The 20231-nt window shown below is 45.0% G+C and overlaps 1 protein-coding gene across 1 annotated transcript in view; it reads left to right on the top strand.

Moving 5' to 3' along the window:
- The first annotated feature begins 5074 nt into the window (after positions 1 to 5074).
- The window catches only part of ADCY5 (adenylate cyclase 5), a 204663-nt gene continuing 189506 nt past the window's right edge, over positions 5075 to 20231 (top strand). Inside the window, exon 1 of the mRNA XM_054636706.2 lies at positions 5075 to 7024. Within this exon, the coding sequence (XP_054492681.2) occupies positions 6023 to 7024 (1002 nt within the window). The 5' untranslated portion in view covers positions 5075 to 6022. The remainder of the gene's footprint in view (positions 7025 to 20231) is intronic.

Here is a 20231-nt window from a genome sequence, read left to right as displayed (position 1 = left end):
GGAGGACCCTCTAATCAGCCTGGCAATAGATGGCTTTTATGAAATGAGTTTGCCATTTAAAGGTTTGTTTGGGTAAAATACATCCTCTTCACTTACTGGATAAGAAAAGATAAAGAGTACTGGTCTCTATTTAATAATCAATGAAACGATGAGATGAAAGAGGAGAGGTACTGCAGGTTACAGAGCTGTACCACTATGTTTCCCAAAGAATATTTGGGCATTGACAAAACATGAAACTTTCTTCCTGTTCCCTTTGGAATGCAGTAGTAGTTGTTGTTCTTTGGGGCGAGGGTGGTGGTGTTTGGTTTTGGGGTTTGGGAGGGATTTTTTGTTTGTTTATTAAGACAGAACAGCAGCCCTTAATGGAAATGCTGCAATGTTTAGTCTAGTGTGCTGATGACATGAAGTTTGTTTTATTTTCCTCCAGGTGTTTATTACAAGACTATAAGGAACTGGAGGCACTGAGTTAGGTGCTTTGTTTCAGTCCTCCATTCCTGTGTATAAACCTCTGCTGGGAAAGTTGCTGGTTTGATAGTATCAAATGAGTTTCCTTACCCAGCTTTTTGGTGCAATTTAAATTAAGTAAAAAAAGCACTTTGTTAGCAAACTGGAACAGTGGAAAAAAACTGTCTTGCATCAGCAAGAAAATGGATGTGAAATTGAAAGCCAGACATTGCTGGTTAGTTTTGGTAGTTAGACTGGATAGTGTTACTTAATAGCTATACTAAGTAAGGCAGTTGATACTGTTACAGCCCTTTAGCAGAAGCAAACCCTGCAGTCTGACAAATCTGAGTTATTCTTCAAGAGGTATTGTCAAGTCAGACAATGTATGGAAACCTGCTCTAGGCTTACAGGTGTGTTCAGACAAGTGTCAGATGTAAGCATTCTTGGGCTGCTGGCTCCAGGTTCCTGCTGATGCCGAGCTGCAGATGAGGCCTAAGCATTTGGGATTTTGAAGGAATAAACTGCTGGCAGAAAGATGTAAAACTCCTACAGAAAGATATAAAACTCCTACTGTTGTGCTCTGAGCTTCGTGCAGCCTCCAGGGATCCACTCAACACAGACACTTCACTCCTGTTCATTGCTTTGCTGCTATCCAAAGGTGATGAGGTAAAGCTGCTACAGTTAACAAATGAGCTGCTATGTTCACATTCTGTGTCAAAAACTGGAGTGCTTGGCTGTTTTTTTCCTAATGTCAGGATTATGTGAAATCCCTGGAATGACCACATGAATTACATGCATTATGGTGAATTTCATGATGCAATCCTCTTGTGTTGCAAATGTGCACATGGAGATCTGCACCCCAGATTTGCTTGGACTAAACAGCATGGCCATGCAGGAAATTTTATTTCTACATTTGGGGTAAAATATGGGTGCTGCTGTGAAAACACTGATAAAGGTGATTCAATAAGCACCTTGTCTTGCTAGGCTCCTTGTGTATCCCTAAAAAACCCCAAAAGTCAGTAATGAGTCAGATTGTTTTGGGTTGGGCTTTATGTTTATTTTTTAAGTCACTGTGGTTTTGTTTTTTCACTATTTTCTCACTTCTGGTTCTATTCATTTTGAATCATCAGATTACTGGGAGATGGGTGGTGTGGAGCGAGAGAATTTGTAACAGCAGCTTGTTCAGTTTGAGTATTTCATGGCTCCAAGCTGGACTGTGTGATTATCTCTTGGTTTCAGAGGGCTGCTTTGGATATTCCAACGTTCTGGATTTAATGCTTCCATGAATCTTGGAGTGCATGAAGACCATGAAGAGTGAAATGTGACACAGATGGTCTGAGGTCACTATCTAGTTGGTATTCCCCATGTAAAGTAAATAATGGAAAGAAAGAATGCTAATGTTTGTCTGTTGCACCTGTTGTAATAATAATAAAGTAAAAATGTTTTTATACAAATTATGAGACTACATGTGAAACCAGAATTTATGTGAACTTGTATATTGAAGAAGTTTAGATCTGCCACAGTAGATCTCTGTTGACTCCCTCATGGCTTCCTGAAGGTTCTTGAGGAGGTGAAATTTGCAAGCGTTCCCTAAGTCTTCCATGTGTTTACTTCCATTTAGGTATTATTTTAACCAGATAAATAGTTTTTGGAAAAAGAGGCATGGTTCAATTTTAATCCATAATTTTATTAAGATATTATCAAAGGTACTGAATTGATTTTTGCCCAAATACCCCACCCACAAAGAATTAAAAAAAGAAAAAAAAAAGCTTTAATGATGGGGCAGGTAAAGTTTATGAAGGCTAGGCTAGACTGGAAGGTGCAACATTAGCCTTTCAGGATAAGGAAGAGGAAGTTTCTCTGTTTTTCTACACAGTATTGTGATATTTGTATTTGTTGATCTCTGAACAAAGTAAGTAAATATTCTCATTTTATATGGACTTCTATGCAAAGCACACTTGTATTGATTAAGGTCATAATTTGTACATAGCCATATTGGGACTGAGATACAGAAGCTCCTCAGTTTTACACTCATCCTTCAGAAAATGGCTGGGCTTAGTTGTGAAAGAAAAAAACCTCCTCTCTATGTATAATTCATTAACAAACTATGATTGCCTGAATGTTCTTGTAGTAAGTGCTAGGCATTTTTAAATGACTTCACAGCCACCCAGAATATGCAGTGTTTTGCCTTCATGCATAATTTTTAGGGTGAGACAAACATTGTATCTTACTGCCATTTGTCATGAGGTTCCTGAATTAGAAACGAGAGGCAGGGCTTGAGGAAACTGCGTGTTAGAAGGAAAGCTGTAGATAAGCTGTCTGTATTATGGTCTGTATCCTTAATATTAAAATATCCTGCTTGTTGCTTTTGTTCTGCTACTGTTCTATGTCATCCAGTACCATCATCAGCTAGAAGTGGGCATTAAATGCTTTTACTATCCATGTGGAATCATACATCATCTTTGCCACAGCCCTGTATGTCCTCATTGTGTGAGGGACCCATTTAGTTGGTGCTACTCTTGCTCCTGAGACACTTTTTACCTTCTTAACATCCTTGTTCTTCTCACAAGCTACAGATTTTCTGCACAATCTCTTCCAAATGCTTCTTTACCCCTCTTTAAACTCAACACCTCGTACTTTTCTACCTGTTTCTCAAGTTACAAACTTTTGGTTGAAAACTTGTTTTCCCCTGTAGCAAGGACAAAACTTTTTTCCCCTCTGGCTGAATTTTTTTTTTTTTAAAAACACCCTAAAATTGATTAGGCATCAATTCTTACGACATTACAGAAAAGCAAAACTGTATGTCATACAAAATGGCATAGTGAAAAGAAACATGAAGGGTACTCTAGAATTGAAACTACCATTTCCCTGGTACCTCTTTACATAAACTTCCTGGAGAAGGGTCTGTAGCTTACTGTGACTGGAGTCCTGCCTAGGATTCAGCCTTCCAGAGGCTTCCATGATGCAAAAGATAACTAAGACTTCATTTAGTCCCAGTGGTGAAACATAAAAACCTTAAAATGACTTGGTCTTTTATCTGAGCAATGCTTTGTTGATATCTTGAATGAAATGTAACAAGATGTGGATGTTGAATGTGCTTGGTTCTTACACATGCCTTCAAAGTAACTTTCTGTGAAGCAGAATTAATTTTAGGGTCACCAATTTTATGGATCACTTTTCTCCTTTTACCTGGTTTTAGTGTGAAAAAGTGAGATCTTTTACTGCTGGCTTTGAGAGAAGAACTCCAAAATGGGACTTTGTGTACAAAACAAAAAGACAGGTCCCAGTTTACAGCTCACTGAAGAATTGTTTCACTGTCTTTATCCCTTGGGTTCAGGCACTGTTCAGCCAGAGTGACCAACTACACAATAATTCTTGAGTGTTGTTCTACTCAAGCAGAACAAAAGTAGTGTATGGATAGTGACAGTGTTGTATAATATCACAAGAAATGATAAATTCCATCTGAAGGGCAGTGGTATTTATATATAAAAATGTCTCCTCATGGGAAGCAAACTGTAAGTCCAGTTGTGATCAGCTGCAGTATGGAGCATCTGTCAGGAAAGTGCCCTGGAAGTGAGCCCCACTGTAATAGTTGTATTGTTTTAGGGAAAATCTTTAACTGTGAATTCCCGGTAAATAAAAGATGCTCTGTGGAAGAAGCTGCTGAAAATTCAGCATATGGTTTTACAAACCACTGAAATGCACAAAGGCCTAAACTACTGTAGTGTGTGGAGTTACTTGCACGTGTAAAGGACATGTGAAGGGCTTCTGTTTGGAAGGTTATCCAGCTTGGTTTTTTGTGCCCAATTGTGTCCAGCAGTATTTCCTCTCTACAAACGTTGCTTATCTCTGTCCCTTGATAACCACAGCTTCAGCACTCCTCCTGCTAAGGACTACTTGTGAGCAGGGATTTCCAATGTTTGATCAAACATCTAGACAATTACCAGTTTCAGCAACTTAAGCCAAGCAGGTATCGGATTTGACAGTTTGTTTTTAATAAAACATGATGCAGAACATCAAGCAATAATATTATTCTTAGCACATATGATGCTTACCTTCAAAACACTGTAAATCATTAATTGGCTCACTTGCATCTGCAGAAAGAGTGGTTCACCTGAAAGAACATTGTGGAAGAGTCTGGAGATGGAAACTTGCTGGGAACTGTTCCGGTGTGGTCATGCCTCACTCCCAGGTTAGGGAACATGCCATAAAACGGTGTCACAGCGCTGTCGGGTGAAGCTGAGGGCTGTAGCTTAAGTGGTTGAAAAAACAAGGTAAACTGACCCGTGCGTGTATTTTACCCTTAATTTCTGCGTTAAGGTGGGTCCAGTAACAGGTGCTGCTGTTGTGGGAGGGCTTTCTGGGGCTTGATTTCACTCTGTTCGCCAGTTCGGCCCCCGGTGCTTGAAGCACCAGCAGCTTGCGGACAGAGGAGCCGGGATGAGGCGCCCGGAGCGGCCCCGCTCGCCCCGTGCGGCGCTGCCGGGGGCGGGCCCGGCGCTGCCGGGCGGCGCCGAAGGGGTTAAGGCGCCCCGCCCCGGGCGCGCGCATTGGCGGGGCGGCGGCGGGGCCGGGCCAATGGCGGCGCGCGGCGGCGGGGCCGGGCCAATGGGGGCGGGCGGGGGCGGCGCGGCCGGCGCGCGGCTGAATGGGGAGCACAAAGCGCGGCCGGGACGCGGCGCCGCCGTCCCCGGGAGAGCCGCGCGCGGGGCCGCTGCCGCCACCGCCACAGCCCCGCTCCGGCACCGGCAGCGCGGGGGAGGCAGCGCCGAGCCCCCGCCCCTGCTCCTGCTCGGGTTTTTTTGAATTTTTTTCTTTCCCTTTACCCTTCCGATTTTTCAGATTTGCCGGTTTCTCTTCCCCGGTGCCCGTGGGAGAGGCGCTGCGGCCGCCCGAAGGCACCGCGGCGTAGCGGGAGCGGCGGTAGGGTGCATGAGCGGCGCGGCTGCCGCCGGCCGTGCCTTACCGCCGGGGCTCCGCCGCTGGGAGGCGAGGCGAGCCGGGAGCGCCGCCGCAGCCCGGTCCGCCCCGGGCAGCCCCCCCGCCGCGCCCCTCGGGCAGGGGATGCTCCCGCCGCCGCCGGCTGCCGCATCCCTGCGAGCCTGAGCCTCCGCCCGCTCCCCGCCGACCGGCCCGCCGCGAAGCGCCCGCCCTGCGCCCGGCCCCGAGCGGCGGGGGCCGGGCGGGAGCGGTGCGGGCGCGCTGCGATGCGGCTCCCCCGCGGCGCCCCGAGCCCCTGCGGCCGCCGCGGCGCGGCTGAGGGCGAGCGGCCGTGAGCCGGGGGCGTCCCGGTCCCCGCGGTGCCGAGCGCGCTCGGCGGTGTCGAAGTGCCGGGGCCGGCGATGGCACTGCCCTGAGCGTCCCGCCGGGGACATCCCGGCTCTGGGGACGCCCGGCCGTTCCGGAGACTTTGGGGGCGTTTGCGGGTTTTGCCTTTTTTCTTTCTCATTTTTTTTTTCTTTTTTCCCCCTCAATTTTTTTCTCCTTCCCCGCTGCCTTTTGGGGTTTTCTCCCGGCGGCTCGTCCCGTGCGCCTGCCCGGCGTTCATTCCCTCGCCCGCGGCCCCGCTCCTCAGGGCATGTCCCGGTCCAACAGCGTCAGCCCCCCGGGCTTCGGCGGTCCCGCGCCCTGGGCAGGCACCGAGCAGCACCGCTCAGCCTGGGGCGAGGCGGAGGCCCGGGCCAATGGCTACTCCTACCCGCCGCCTCCCAACAGGTCCTCGGGCAAGAAGGCCTCCCGCATGTCGAGCAGGTGGAGGAGCGAGGAAGACTACGAGCCCCGGAACCGCGGGGAGAGCGGCTGCAGGATGATGAGCTTTAGGTCCAAATCCGCCTGGCAGGAGCACGGTGACGACAGCCGACGTCACCGGTCCCGCCACCCGCCCGGCAGTGATTCCCCCGCTGCCCCCAACAATGCCAGCCCCCGGCAGCTGGGGGAGCAGGGGGAGGTACGGCCCCGCTCTGTGGAGTTGGGGCTGGACGAGAAACGCATCAAGGCCAAGATTGAGGAGCTGGAGGAAGAGGACGGGGACGAGGGGGACTCCGAGGCGGCCTTCTCCATGGGCAGTTGTTGTAGTAGCCTGCTGCAAATCTTCAGGTCCAAGAAGTTCCAGTCTGAGAAACTGGAACGTCTCTATCAGCGCTACTTCTTTCGGCTAAACCAGAGCAGCCTCACCATGCTTATGGCCGTGCTGGTGCTGGTCTGTGTGGTCATGCTGATCTTCCATGCCGCACACGGCCGCTATGAGGTATCCTATGTCGTGGTGCTCTCCCTGGCCATCGTGCTGATGGTGGTGCTGTGCATGGTGTGCAACCGCAACAACTTCCACCAGGACCACATGTGGTTGGCGTGCTACTCTGTCATCCTGGTGATCCTGGCAGTGCAAGTGGTAGGGGTTCTGCTGGTGTGGCCCAGGAGCGCCTCAGAGGGCATCTGGTGGACCGTCTTCTTCATCTACAGCATCTACACGCTGCTGCCGGTGCGGATGAGAGCCGCGGTCATCAGCGGGGTGGTGCTCTCCGCCATCCACCTGGCCGTCTCCCTCAAGATCAACGCGGAGGATAAGTTCCTCCTGAAGCAGGTAGGCAAGCCCTGAGTGATTTGGATGTGTGCTCAGCATTGAAGGGCGAGGGAAGTGAGGTAGTCTTGACTTCCACAGGCCTGGCTGATGCTGGAAGGTTGGCAGGACTTTCAGCTGAACTCCTAGGTTACCTGCTGCTGGGTGGGATGGTGTGCAGTGCTAGCCTGTAATCTTGCTTTTTTTCATTGCTGTGGTGTTCCATTTCTGCTCCACGTTAAGGCTCTAAACATACAAGAAGTGTGTCTTACTGGGTTCCCATGACGGCTGCTCCAGCACTGTCAGCTGGTGCCCTTCAGTTGAATTCAATGTAAACAGCCCTGTGCTAAGCACACCTGTGGAACAGTATCCAAGCATGCTGCTGTTTTACTGAGAAAGGTGTGCAAAGTCTGGCTGTTTTTGTAAGATAGAGCTTATCCTTGTGTGTCACTCTGGGTTCAGTGTTAGCACAGAGCTTAGGCATCCTAGGAGAGTGTGCTCCATGGGAATGTGGGGTAGGCTTTTGGTTTAGCAGAAAAGTGTTTTTCTCTGAAATGTGCTGGAAATCTCTATGGTGAAAAAGCCCAGAGTTCCTGTACAGGCAGGATTAAAAAGTACCAAAAAAAAGTATAAATGCAGGTTGTTATTTAGCTGTGATATCATGTTTAACTGAAGCAGTTCAGTTCATGGGAATAATAAGACTATTATCAAATGCATTACAGTGCAATTTTTAATTACCATATCTGTATAAACAACAGCAGTACAAGGCGCCACTCTTCAAGTGAAGCAGGCAGCCTTGGGACTCGTGCTTTAAGCTTACCACATGTAAAACATTGAAGCTATGAGGCAGTTGTCATCCTTCTGATGTGCAGGACTCTGAGCAAGGATGAGCCTGTCACAGTTAGCCCTGATACTTGTGTGTTACCAAGGATTTGTTTATTAAAATCAGGTGTTTGGTCATTTTACAGCCCTAACACATAATACAAAATAAAGCCTCGTGCTCAGCGCCTGCTTTGAGTCTTAGTTCTGAGTTGAGTTCCACCTATTGCAGTGGCAAGAAAAGTTGTAGGACTTAAATAAAACCTCGTCAGAATGAGGCTGTCACTGTTTTGCTATACAAAATAGCCCATGAAATGACTCTCTTCTCCCCACAGCCTCGTTAAGCCTACTTGGAGAGTTTCTGGCTTTTTTCCTAGTTTGTTACCAATATTTTTATAAACTGTATGTGACATATTCTTCTTATGTTTGATATAAATGGCTTTTTGTGCATTTCCAGCAGAGCATACAGTGTGAGTGGGACAGTTGGTGTTTTTCTGCTTGACTTGAAAAAGTTTGCTAATGGCCTCAGCTCTTCTCCACTGGGGCTCTGGTCTCGCAAAGCCTCATGTGTGCTTTTTGCTTTATAAACGGAGACTGGTCCTGTTGAAATCAGTGTGTTTGGAGACTGCATCCTTACATGGCAAGGCAAATCCCATCATGATTGCTGCTAGAAGATTTAGCAGTCTGTTATGAGCAAGGCTCGGAGCATACTAACAAATGAATAAAATATCATTGCGTTGGAAAATGTTGGTAGCTGTATTTTAATAGGAAGGAGCCTAAACTTCCAAGGCCAAATGATTGACTCCCTCAGTAGAAAATTTGGAACAATTACAGCTCCCTCCCGTCCCAAATAGCAGGTTGTTTGTAAGAGGTTGGCTCATGTATGAATGTGCACTTGTCAAAGGTAGAAGCATGGGCAGTAGGTGATGGCACAGCATGCACAAATCTGTGCCTTGCACAGTTGCTTTTGCTTTCATAGTAATGCTGGAGTTTTCCTATGGTTTGGCAATAAATGTTCAGTTAAAGAGGAATGTCCTAGGAGCACTTTTACTTTATCTTCGAAGGCAGAGCATCTCTCCACTGTTTATTTTTCCTACTAACACAGTCTCTATCTTGCTATGGTCTGCACTGGCGTAGCACAGGCTGAATCAGTTGGGTTGTACAAGGCCAACCATCAGATTCCTTACACGTTTGTGTATGAACACGAGCTGCTATCTCTGGCTGTCTGATAGAAAATCTGTTCTGCTGAGCACATTACAGCTACTAACAGGCCTTCTTCACTGGGGCTGTATCTTGTTGCCGTGGAAATCAGTTGTGTTCAGCTCTGCCCCCCTAATGCGCACAAGCCCCATTTTCCTCCTTCAAACTCCCAGAGGCAAAGGCAGGTGAAGACCAGATAAGTCAAGAAGAGTGAGTTAAAATATTTTCTGTGACTTCACACTGGCAGTCACATCAGCCTGGGTTTTGTGGAGCAGGAGTGAATGTGAGTGCCTTTGTGACCAGATGGTACTTTACATCCAGCAGTCACAGAAGAAAGGCTGGTTAGGTTGTATACCACCTTTCCTCTCTTTTTCATGGCATTTTAAACTATAAAACTTAAGCAAGTTTTACTTTGTGGGAGCTTTTTTGCTTTAAGTCCTCTCTGAATTGTTTCCAAACCAGGAGAAATCATACACTCTTGTTATGATCCACCGATGTTTAAGGCAGGGTGACTCTTGTGTTGACTCCTGAGCACTTTTATAAGGCTCTAGAGCCTGTTACAAACTCCTCTTTCTCAAGAGAGTGGAATTCTTGGTAGAAGGTCCCTTTTGGGGGAAAGGCAGCTTCTTGTACTCCCTAGCTGAGGATGCATGAGTTTATTGTCTGAATTATCTTCTCCTATCATTGCTGGATTTTTCTGTCCCCAAACTCTCTGCTCCAATGCTATGCTAGTCAGACTTCATGGAAGGGTTAATGCAGTCTGCTGTTTCTGAATCCATAAAGTGCCAAGAACAAGAGTAGTTGTCACTGTTCAGTCTTAAGTGAGCTGCTTTTTAAAATAATGCTTCTGGAGTCACTGGATTTGGAAAATAGGTTCTGACTTCTCTTTGCTACTTGGAGGAGTCTGTCTTTCAAAAGAGAAAGCACCTCTGTCAAAAAGATGAGTATAGTTGGTTCCTCTGTGAGTCTGATCAGCTAGAGGCTGATCTTAGCTTCTTGAATTAAGGCTTGATTGGAATAAAGTGCTAATTATTGCCTTATATTAAAAAGTTATCCAGTGTTGAGGGAGGGGAGAAAAAGAAATCCTGTGTTTGGGAACTTACTTGTTTCCAAAGGCAGCATGCTGCTGGAAGTGGAACACAGTGAATAGGTGATACTCTACCAACTACAAATTCTGACTGCTTAAAAGGGGGTTTTTCATTTGTTCCTGTGATCAGTTAGCTCTAGAGGAACTGGTTTTGGATTTATTGGGGACGGGATGACCGTATTAGTTTTCAGGTTTATGTTCTTGTGTTATTCTGGGACAGATTACAAATATGTTTCACTGTATGGAAGTGTGTTGTCTTCTCCCTGCATGTAAGTGTATCTCTTTTCAGGCCACCTTTTCCATGTGTTGGCTCTGATGCACTTTCAGGCTCTGAAAACACGCTCAACTCTAGAATTCACGTAAGCATTACTTTACATGTGAATGAGGCTTTCTAATACTTAACTGAGGAAGAAGTGTACCGTTTATCAGAAATCTGCCTTGCATTCAGAGCAGAGATAACAGTGAGATTTATCCCCAGTCCCTTGGAGCGAGCTGCCCAGCTGACCCACGGGCCTGTATGGGCACATGGGCAGAGGCTCAGCCTGTGGGCTGCAGATGCTTAACTGAAGTCATGTGAGGAGACAGCTGCCCTCAGCGCAGAGTCTTGAGCAAGCACCAATATTTTTGTAAGACTATGGGCTAAGGGACAGGGAATTTCACAAGAGAGTTTATTGGACTCTGAATCAGACTTAAAAAGGGATGGGAATTATGTGTGGGAGTGAGTGGGGGACCAGGAGTAGGGGATAAGAATGCCATATACAAACATCAAACAAGCCCGTGGACTGAGGTTAGATTTACTCCTGTTTTCCCATCCAAACCTGTTTTATTGTAACTTTCTGATGTTCCATGTTCAAGGATACAGTTAAGTCTTTGTAGTTTATTAACTCAGTGCGAGTGGGTGACTGGTAAGGTACCACGAAAAATAAATACCTTTTTTTTTGTCTTGTGTCAGTAACCTCAATGGAATAGAAACTGAAATGCACTGATCTCTTTTCTCCCCAAATACTACTGCAAACCCTCTGCAAAGGATCTCTGATAGCAAACTACCTCGGCACATGTCTTTTGTTTGTCTCTCTGATTCAGGGCTCCTTCTTGCTCGACCCTTTTCCATGTCTCCATCATAAAAATGTTACATTAGTACTCCTCATCCTTCACTTCTGAGAAGTGTGTATGTGTTGGCCTTTCTCTCTGTCAGTGCATGTTAATGGTAGATGATTGATCTGTATCTGCGTGGTGGCTCTCTTGAAAGTGTAACATTTCAGTTTAACTGTTTCTCAGAAGATGTTGGTGTTATGAGAACCAGTCTCTCTCCTCTTCATAAACAAACTCGCTTCAGCAGGGCTAAAAACAATTCCTTACTGTGAGAGCGAATTGACTTGAATCTTGTGGAGATCTCCTAGCACCTCGTAGAGATGCTTTCCAGTTGGCAATTTGAATGGCATTCAGCAAGAAGTTAGTCACACAGTAGGAGAAGTAGTACTGTGTGTTCCATCTCAGCCTCAGCATGCCTACTACACGTGAGCGATGACTGATTTAGAGACAGGTTCTCAGCAGTGTGTTAATCAAGTCCTTGCACTGTGCTTTCATTGTCTTCAAGCAGCATTGTCTTTATTCATCAAGAAGGAGAGATGAACCACCTGGAATGCAGATGGATCTGTGTGTCAGCTCTCCTGTGGTTATGTGCTGCCTGTTTTACTTTTGTCCAGTTGGAAATAGGTTTGAGTAATGTTTGTATAGGACGGGATTTTTAAGGTGCTCAGCCACATGGGGCCAGCTACTGGGTGCCTCAAACAGCACTTAATGCCCTGTTCTGCATAAATACTGATATAATTGATATCAGTGGGGCTCTCGTGCAGTGAGAAGAGCTCTAGCACTGCTCACTACTAAAGAATCTGCCTGAGCAGCTGTTGCACCGAAGTTACTGAAAATTGATTTGTGGTCTTCTGTTCAGGGCAAAAAGTGGCAACCTGAAATATTCAGTAACTGTTGCATTGCTAATTGCCTCCCTAGGGTAATTCTGTAATAGAAGTAATTAAGTAAATCCCTGAGGTATTGTGTATCAATTTAGTCCTTTGTAAGAATATTGTCTTTATCTCTTGGGCATGTGTTGCTTGAGGTTTACAAAGGCGTATCTGTTTTTCTTATCTCCTAAATTATCCTATAATCCTGCCACCTCCTAATCTACCCCCTTGGTTTATCCTCCTTCCCCCCTCCATGAATTAGTTTAATATTTCACCGTAATGTTCACCAGTATCAAAACCTGTTAGTGTGATAGAGTGCTGTGTGTCTAATTTCTCTCTGTTCCTGGATTCTTAATAGGTTTGTTGTCTTGATGAACTGACCCATTTGAATAATTTCTCCTAGCCTTGTGGTCATAATCACACTTTTATAACTGGCTTGGATCTTGGTGAATTCAAGACAAAACCTAATGGGGGTGACTGAGGTGCATAGCAAAAAGACTTGTCCTTCTAGGCACTTTTATGACATGCCTGAAAAGGCAGGGTGTGCTAGTTCTGGTTATTTCTGGAGAGGTGAAGATACTTTAGAGCAGCATCAGGATTCATGAAGGTACTGGAGGCAGAAGGACAAATTTCTTTGCCCTAATCTTACAAAGCAGCCATTGACTTGTCCTTCAGTGTCCTGGGCACAATGGCTTAGTTTGACACCTCTTCTCTGTCAGAGACCCGTCCAAGGCAGGACATCTTATTTATGAGGTCTTTTGTGATTAACCTCATTCAGATGATTTATAAATCTGAGCAGCAGTGGATATAAAATGCTGATTATCCTGGTGCTAAAGGCTCACTGGAGCTGGTTGTGCCCTCCTGGAGCCTGAATAGCCCAGTGCTTCCTCAATGCCCTTTTGCTCTGAGTCCACTCTGGTGTGGGCAGCACTGCCAAGGTCTGGGCTGGAAGAGGACTGGGACTCAGCCCAGCTGGAATGTGAACTTTGGGCACCAGGCTGTTCTCCAAATGCATTCAATTTGTGTCTGATTAGCTAATCTTTCAGTCATGTACCATGGCTCCCTCTCTGTCTTTTAAGAAAAGTGGAACAATTGCTAACTTTTTAGCCATTGCAGTCGTTGGAGTAGTTACAGTCTTTCGGTAACAGCTGGTTTGGTCATCATATTGTGGTACTACTGGATATTTACTCTCATTTTCTAATCAAACTAAAAGAATTTTCCTTCTGTCCTGGTAGAAGATGCAATGAAAAATTCCCAGCAACTCCTGAAGAACTGAGAGGTAAAAACCAAAATTATTTTGACAGCATATTCCATTGTGTGGTCAAGTGATCCACCCTGTAGCTGGTAATGGCTTCCAAGAACCCATGCTTTGAAAAGCTCCTGTCTTTCTCTTTTCTTCTTTTCCTTATCTCTTTTTTTCCTCTTGTCTCATTTTACTTATTTTAATGTTTTTCTGTTCTTTTTTTTTCTTTTTCATCTTCTTGTGTTGTTTTTGGGTTGGGTTTTTTTAATTTTTTGTGAGGTTGGGGTGTTTTTTTATTTGTTTTTTTTGTTTGTTCATTCTTTTTCCCTGTGCAGGTGGGTATAGTTCAGAGAAAATAACCCAGTTTTGTTTTAGGAGGTAGAAGACAGGGCTCCAGGTTTTACCAGCCTTGGGCAAGGTTTGTCCTTCCATCTGCTCTGTACTGTAGGGTTTACATGGCACCCTGTACAGGTAATCTGTACCCAGAAGAGGTGGTGCTGAGGGAGCTGGAGTGCACCAGCATCTCCCTGGAGCCTTCCAGCTGCTACTTGATTTCATGGTGTGCTGCATGTTGGTTTTTTATGGCCCAGAGGGGTAGGACAGTGACAAAGTGTGTGCAAGGAATGTGAAGATTTACAGCTTCTGGGAAATGGGTGGGGTTCCTGTCTAACTGCTGTGTGACTTTTTCATCTCCTGCAAGTCCTGTGTTTTGATGTGGGATAGGCTCGGTGTTAGTTCCTTCCCTCCCTCTGAAGTCTAGCCTAGTGATCTGAACTTGTGATATCTTTCATCCATGGGATGCTCTTTCTTCTTTTTGTTTTGACATTGGTGATACTTTAAAAAAATATTACTTTTTTTTTGTCTTTACCTGAGAGGTAGCCCGCTGCTGCCAGAAACTTAATTTGATTCATTATTATGGAGTCCTTAGGCTAGGTAAAAACCCAAGGGGAAATCTCATGTGAATGAAAAAACACAACCCCAAAGATATTAAAAAGGATAATCTAGTTATGAGGGGGTGTGGGAAACAGACAAGAATTTTAATATATTTGTCTCCTGAGCTCCTAAATCTTCTCACCTTATCATAAGAAAGTTTGAAGTTTCTAGCACTTAATAAGGTCACACATAAAATGGCTGTCAGGCCAAGACAAGGCTCAAAATGCTTTTTAGCACCTGCAGCTGGACCACTCCCAGTGAAACTCCCCATGATGTTTTATGATGGTGCTGACTCTTGCTGGTTTCATCACTGGCTGGTACAGGAATGGCGGCGTTCAGCAGACCTGCAGTAGAATTTAGCATGAGAGGGTCTTGTTCTGACACTCAGAGAAATGGACTGAACACATTTCAAAGCTCTCCCTTGCACTTCCAGTCCTGCTCTTGAACATTTGGGGAGCTCTGTCCCACCAGGAGCCTGGTGGGCAGACAAGCTTGTGAGCTCCTCCAGCCAGACGTGTTGGTTTTGCCCCACAAAGATGATGTGTTTACAAATGGTAGGACCCCCCACAGCTGAAGAATTAATGGGCAGCATTGGCATCACCAAAGTATTGCTTCTGGTGCCAGGCTGGCCTCACTAATGCCTAGCAGGATTTTTGTTGCAGCACTCACTATAGAATGTTTCATTGTTTTGTCAGGCTTTGTTCTGCAAATAAAATATCATTGTGTTCTTTTTTCTCCATATTTATATGACACTAATGTAATTGCCAGGTATCTTTATTCCCTTCCCCAGACATCAGGAACACAAATCATATTTGTGTATTTAAGATGTTATCAGGACTGTCTGTAGTGTGCATTGTATAGTCATCATTTGTGGCTTCTCCTACTTCATAGCAGCAGAAATAGCAGAAGAGAAGTCTATTTCAAAGCATCCTCAATCCTGCCCTGATTTTGTTTATAATTCCTTTACCTAGACTGCTTCTTCTGCAGTTTGAGTGATGAGTTTCCAGATGAAATATTAAACTGCCTTTTCTTTTCATGAAAAGTTTTACACACCCATGTAATACCCTTCAAATTTTTTACTGTGAATTGGGTCTTTGTGGTATTGCCGTGTTTGGCTATCATCCTGTGTTTTCCTGGGAAACTTTGCTTTTGGGAGGTTGAGTTTTGGGAATTAAAGCTGCTCTTCAAATTCAATATACACATTCCACTAGTATCAGAGTGCATCTTTGCAGACAGTAAACAAAGAACTGTGCTGATGCAACACAGAGGGAATAGAAATAAAGAAAGGTTTGTGTTTTGTCTTTCTTTTCCCCCCAGACATTAGAAATTGATCTCTCAAAGAGGCAACTTACGCAAACTGTTTATTCTTCAAATATGTTTGCAGCTTGTATAAGACATTCTGTCTCACTTCATAGTCAGAAGAAAAGGCTATGACATTGCTTGCAAGAATCTGTCATAAAATGTTGCTGATGCAAACAGTTCCCTGGCTGTATCTTCCCTTCCAGAAAAAGCCTTGCCTCCTTCCCTTAATTCCCTGCTCTAGACTAAATGCTACAAGCACCGATCCCTTTGTCCCTCTCGCTCTGCAAACTGAATTCTTAGAGCCAGCAATGTGGTAAGGGACTACTCAAATCAGTATTTCTAAAAACAGTAGTTTGCTGGTCAGCCCACAGATGACAGAGCTCCTCAGACATGCTAGCTGAGTGATGAACTCTTTCCATTTGCTGGGAGGTACCCAATGGCAGCTTTCTGCCTGTGTTCTTGCTTTTAACATGTGGGTATTCATGCACACAAATGGGGGGACCAAAGGACATGTTATTAATGAAGATGTTTCCATTTAAATGGGATTTCTCTTTTCTGGGCAGGTGGTTACTTGTACTCTCATAGGGAGAGGAAGAAATGCTCTGCAGTGCTAAGGAAGGAGGAGGCTGTGCAGTGTGGTGGGAGAATGTGTAATCACAGTGTCAGTCTCACTCAGGCTGAAAGCTAAATGCAGTCTTTCAGGCCGTTGAACGTGAAGTAGGTTACTAGTGTGGGAACTGCTGTTGAGTGCTGAACTCTCTGGATCTTAAGGCCAGGATGGACTTCTGAGCTCATTTAACAGTACCCACTGAACAATTCTCCTGCACTTTAAAATTTCTTCCATTCAATAAAAAAAAAAAAAGTTTAAGTGCTGAATTGCATGGTATTTGTCAGTTGAAAAAGCAATCTGCAGTGATTTCTGAACTGAACCAATACTTATTTTTTTCCTCTCTCCTCTTAGTAAGACAGGATTTTAATACTCTGTGATGGAACATATTGGGGATATTTCTCTGTTCAAGTTGGTGGCATCTACTTAAATATAACACAGATGGACGTGTTAGTTGTGAAGGGGTTCTGACATCATGCCCAGATTTTGTACTGGGTAATTACATTCCCGCCTTCTTAATTGATGTTGAATATGGCGTTTTTCTTTGCTCCGTGTCTATTCTGGACTTTTTAGCAGCACACCACCAAATAGATGCTGTGCATATGGGTTTACTATCATATCTGAGAAATTTGCAAGGCTGTTGACAAGCCAAGAAAATGAGGGACTAGAGCTCAGGCTTATATCTTCTTAGTCATGTCGGTGTGCTAGAACAAGTGCCACCTCCTTGATATGACAGATGTACTGATAACTTTTGAAAGGTACAAAGCCAGAAATTATATGATTGAAGGATACTTCCAGAGCTCAGCCCCATCCTGCTGCACCAAGACAAGACCAAGTCAGCCTAAACCATTTGTGGCAGGTACTAATCACAGACCAGTCTAGAAAAACCACTCCTTTGTGTATGTGCTCTTGGGGGTCACAAAAACAATGATGTGCTTTCTAGTGTGTTTGTTTTGTTGGTGGGTTTTTTAGCAGAGCCCTGGGTAGGGGCAGACAGTAAAGAAGAGCTGTCTGTGACTGGAGCTCTCTGGCTGCTCTCAGATGAAACTGGTGCTTAGTTTCCTTGTCTCACCTGGCTTGAGTTCCCACCCCACCCAGAGCCTGCTGTTCTCTATTGTCACAAACTGTGCATTTGAATGACATCTGGCACAGCTGGGTCTCATTCCTGACTGGAGCCTTCCTGGAAGCACTGCAGTACAAGCTGTAAGCTTGAAGGTTACACCTCCTTTCACAGGTGGCCTCCTTTTGGTGCCTGGCACCTCTCAGCTGTTAGGGTAGCTGTGCTTAGGTAAGTCCTTAGAGCTCCAGGGACTCTTCAAAGTGTATGCCTCTTACACTGTGGTTGAAATGACTGTGAACAAATACTTAAGGAAGTATTTCCTGAAAATATTTTCATATCTCAAGAGAGAAAGTTAGGAAACTGCAATTTTGTTTTTGTTAGTTTGTTTTCCTTCTTCCCTGATGCAGGTAATGAGTATCTGGCTGTGTCATGACACTGAAGGTTTGTCCAAGTAATGATGTCTAGGAAAGGTAACACTCTGGGAATTAGTTAAACCACAATATAAAGCCCACTATACAGAAACTGTAGTCCACTGCTGAAACCACCTTACTTGTCTATTTTAGATGCAAATGGACCTAGTTAATTTAATTCACTTCCAGAGGGAATGCAAACTAAATAAAGTCATGCTTGTTAAAAGAAGTGTTCTCACAGGTTTAAATAGTTTTCTTCAATTTATTTTGATGAACTTTTCTGAACAGACCAATCTTTACCATAATATCTTCAGGCTAAGACTGTAGCTTATGTAAGTGAGGAGTACTTTATACTATTAGCTTAGTGCATGGCCCTTGTATGTAATTTTCTTTTAGAGATAGTGTAACTCTGTGCTGTGTGCCTTCCCCCTTGGCAAGGATTGGGGCTGGTTGTGATAGGGACAGAGTCAAGAGAGGAGCTTATCTGTCATGTTTAGCCAGCTCTTGGCCCCATTTCCAAAGCTGCTTTTCAGGAGCCTGGTGATGAGTGTCCCCTCTATGGCTGTCTCTGTGCAAGGGGTGACTGCTCATGACCCATCCTTCCCAGAGAAATGATCTGCTTTCAGAGCATGACCTCTTGCTTGAGGCTGAGACCAAACCTTTCCATTGCCAATTCTTTAGCAGCTGTGACCAGGACAAAATTCTGTATGCTAAGATGCTAGGCTGCCACCTGGAATGCCACAGAAGTGGCAGATGATGGTCTTCTGTGTATTTCCTGAGAGAAACTCCTTTGGTTTGCACAGCTCTCCTGTTTAAGCCATTTGCAATGCTCCATACGCTATTGAGGCAGTGCCTTGCTGCCACATGAGCATATCTTGTGTGTAAAACCTCATGGGGAGATGCTGTGACAGCTCCCTGCCTGCCAAACCTCCTGCTGAAGCTTATTGGAGAAATATTGTGCTCCCTTCAAATGGGTGGCATTGTAACATTGGCTTGCTCATTGAAACAGCATTTGGGTCTGGGCAGAGTGAAAATGTTGATTTCCTTTGAGTAGAAGGGAAAAAAACCTGAAGGGTGCCTTCTGCACAAAAAGTGGTCTTAGGCAGAGCTGCAATTTCCAGGACTGAGCCAACTAACTTTTGAATCTTAATGGTCATGATATTTACTTCTCCTGCTGTTCCCTGTCCCAATGAGATCTAAAGGAATCTTACCTCTCTTTGAACCATACCCCAAATCGTTGTTGCCTTGTTTAGTTTATTTTTAGCACAGCAATAAATGAGTTGGAATCTAAATGCCTCCTGCCTATCACCAAAAATACCTTTTTCCCTCTGGCTGCTTGCAAAATGCCTTTAACTCCCCTCAGGGCTTTTCTGTATGAAGGGACAGCTGGTGTAGAACAATAGTGACTGATTTACACTGATCAATCCTCACATTACTGAGAGGCATCTGTCTTGTACTAGGCACCCTGCAGTGTATCAGACACACTGGTGGAAGATGTGCCTGCAGTGTCTCCTGTCTCTCTCCCCAGCCTGACTTCTCTGTAGGTCCTGAGGAAAAAAAAATGGGAAGAAATACTGTAAAAAGACTTTAGTAGTGAGAGGTGCATTTCCTCTTCTTCACTTACGTGGTAATGGATCATTGGGTCTGGTTTTCCAGGGCTTTTTAGTTGTCTGTGCTTCAGCAGCAATTCCATTACTGCCAAACAGTCAGACTCAGTAACTGAAATGTTTTTTGCAACCCAACTCACCCAAAGTTAGTTTAGCCCATATATTTGGACCAAAACAGTCTGGGAGGAGCACATGCCCACCTGAGCAAGCAGCTCAGAGGGGTGGGTGTCCTCCAGTGAGAAAGGAGTGTTAATGAGCTAGGAGCAAATGCAGATGAAGGATGTTAAGGACATGTTACCATTCTGATAGGGACATATGTTGCTTTCAGACTTTGCTGAAGGGAAAGACATAAACCCCTTTTTTGTAGAATCATGAAGTGGTTGGGTTGGAAGGGACCTTAAAGATCATCCAGTTCAACACCCCTGGCATGGACATCCACTAGACCAGGTTACTCAGACCCCCATCCATCCTGGCCTCAACACTTCTAGGGATGGGGCATCCACAGCTTCTCTGGACAGTCTGTTCCACTGTCTCACAATTCTGTTTTTCCAGGAAACCTTTAACAAAACAGGAGAGAAGATGGCCAAGCATGATCTGTCCACCTGCTGCAGTCCTCCCTCCCTCTGCTTTTTCCTTGCTTTCACCTCCTCAGTGATGTAAACAGCCCCAGAAGAAGCCCCAAGCAGTGCAGCTCTGTGTTCCTGCCACCAGTGTTTATTTTTCTGATGCACTTTACCTGTGCAGGTAACTAGGATGAGCCCTGACAGCCATCAGCTTCACTGAGAGCAATCAAACAGTGTTGCTATTACTGACAAAAGAAAAGACAGTCACAGAAGGTGGCTGCAGGATAGAATGAGCTGCTCCATTGCCCTGTCCTCCACAGTGGCAGCAGGGAATGGTTTGTTTCAGTGGCTCTTACCTTTTCTGACTTTGATAAGAAGCTCCAAACTTTGTTGATGTTTTGAATATCTCTGGTGGTCTGGTTAAAATTTCCTTTTTGGT

This window comes from Agelaius phoeniceus, chromosome 7 (genome assembly GCF_051311805.1).
Source record: "Agelaius phoeniceus isolate bAgePho1 chromosome 7, bAgePho1.hap1, whole genome shotgun sequence".
Classification (NCBI taxonomy): Eukaryota; Metazoa; Chordata; class Aves; order Passeriformes; family Icteridae; genus Agelaius; species Agelaius phoeniceus.
Note: the sequence above shows the minus strand (reverse complement) of the source record. Positions and strands in the feature narration are given on the sequence as shown.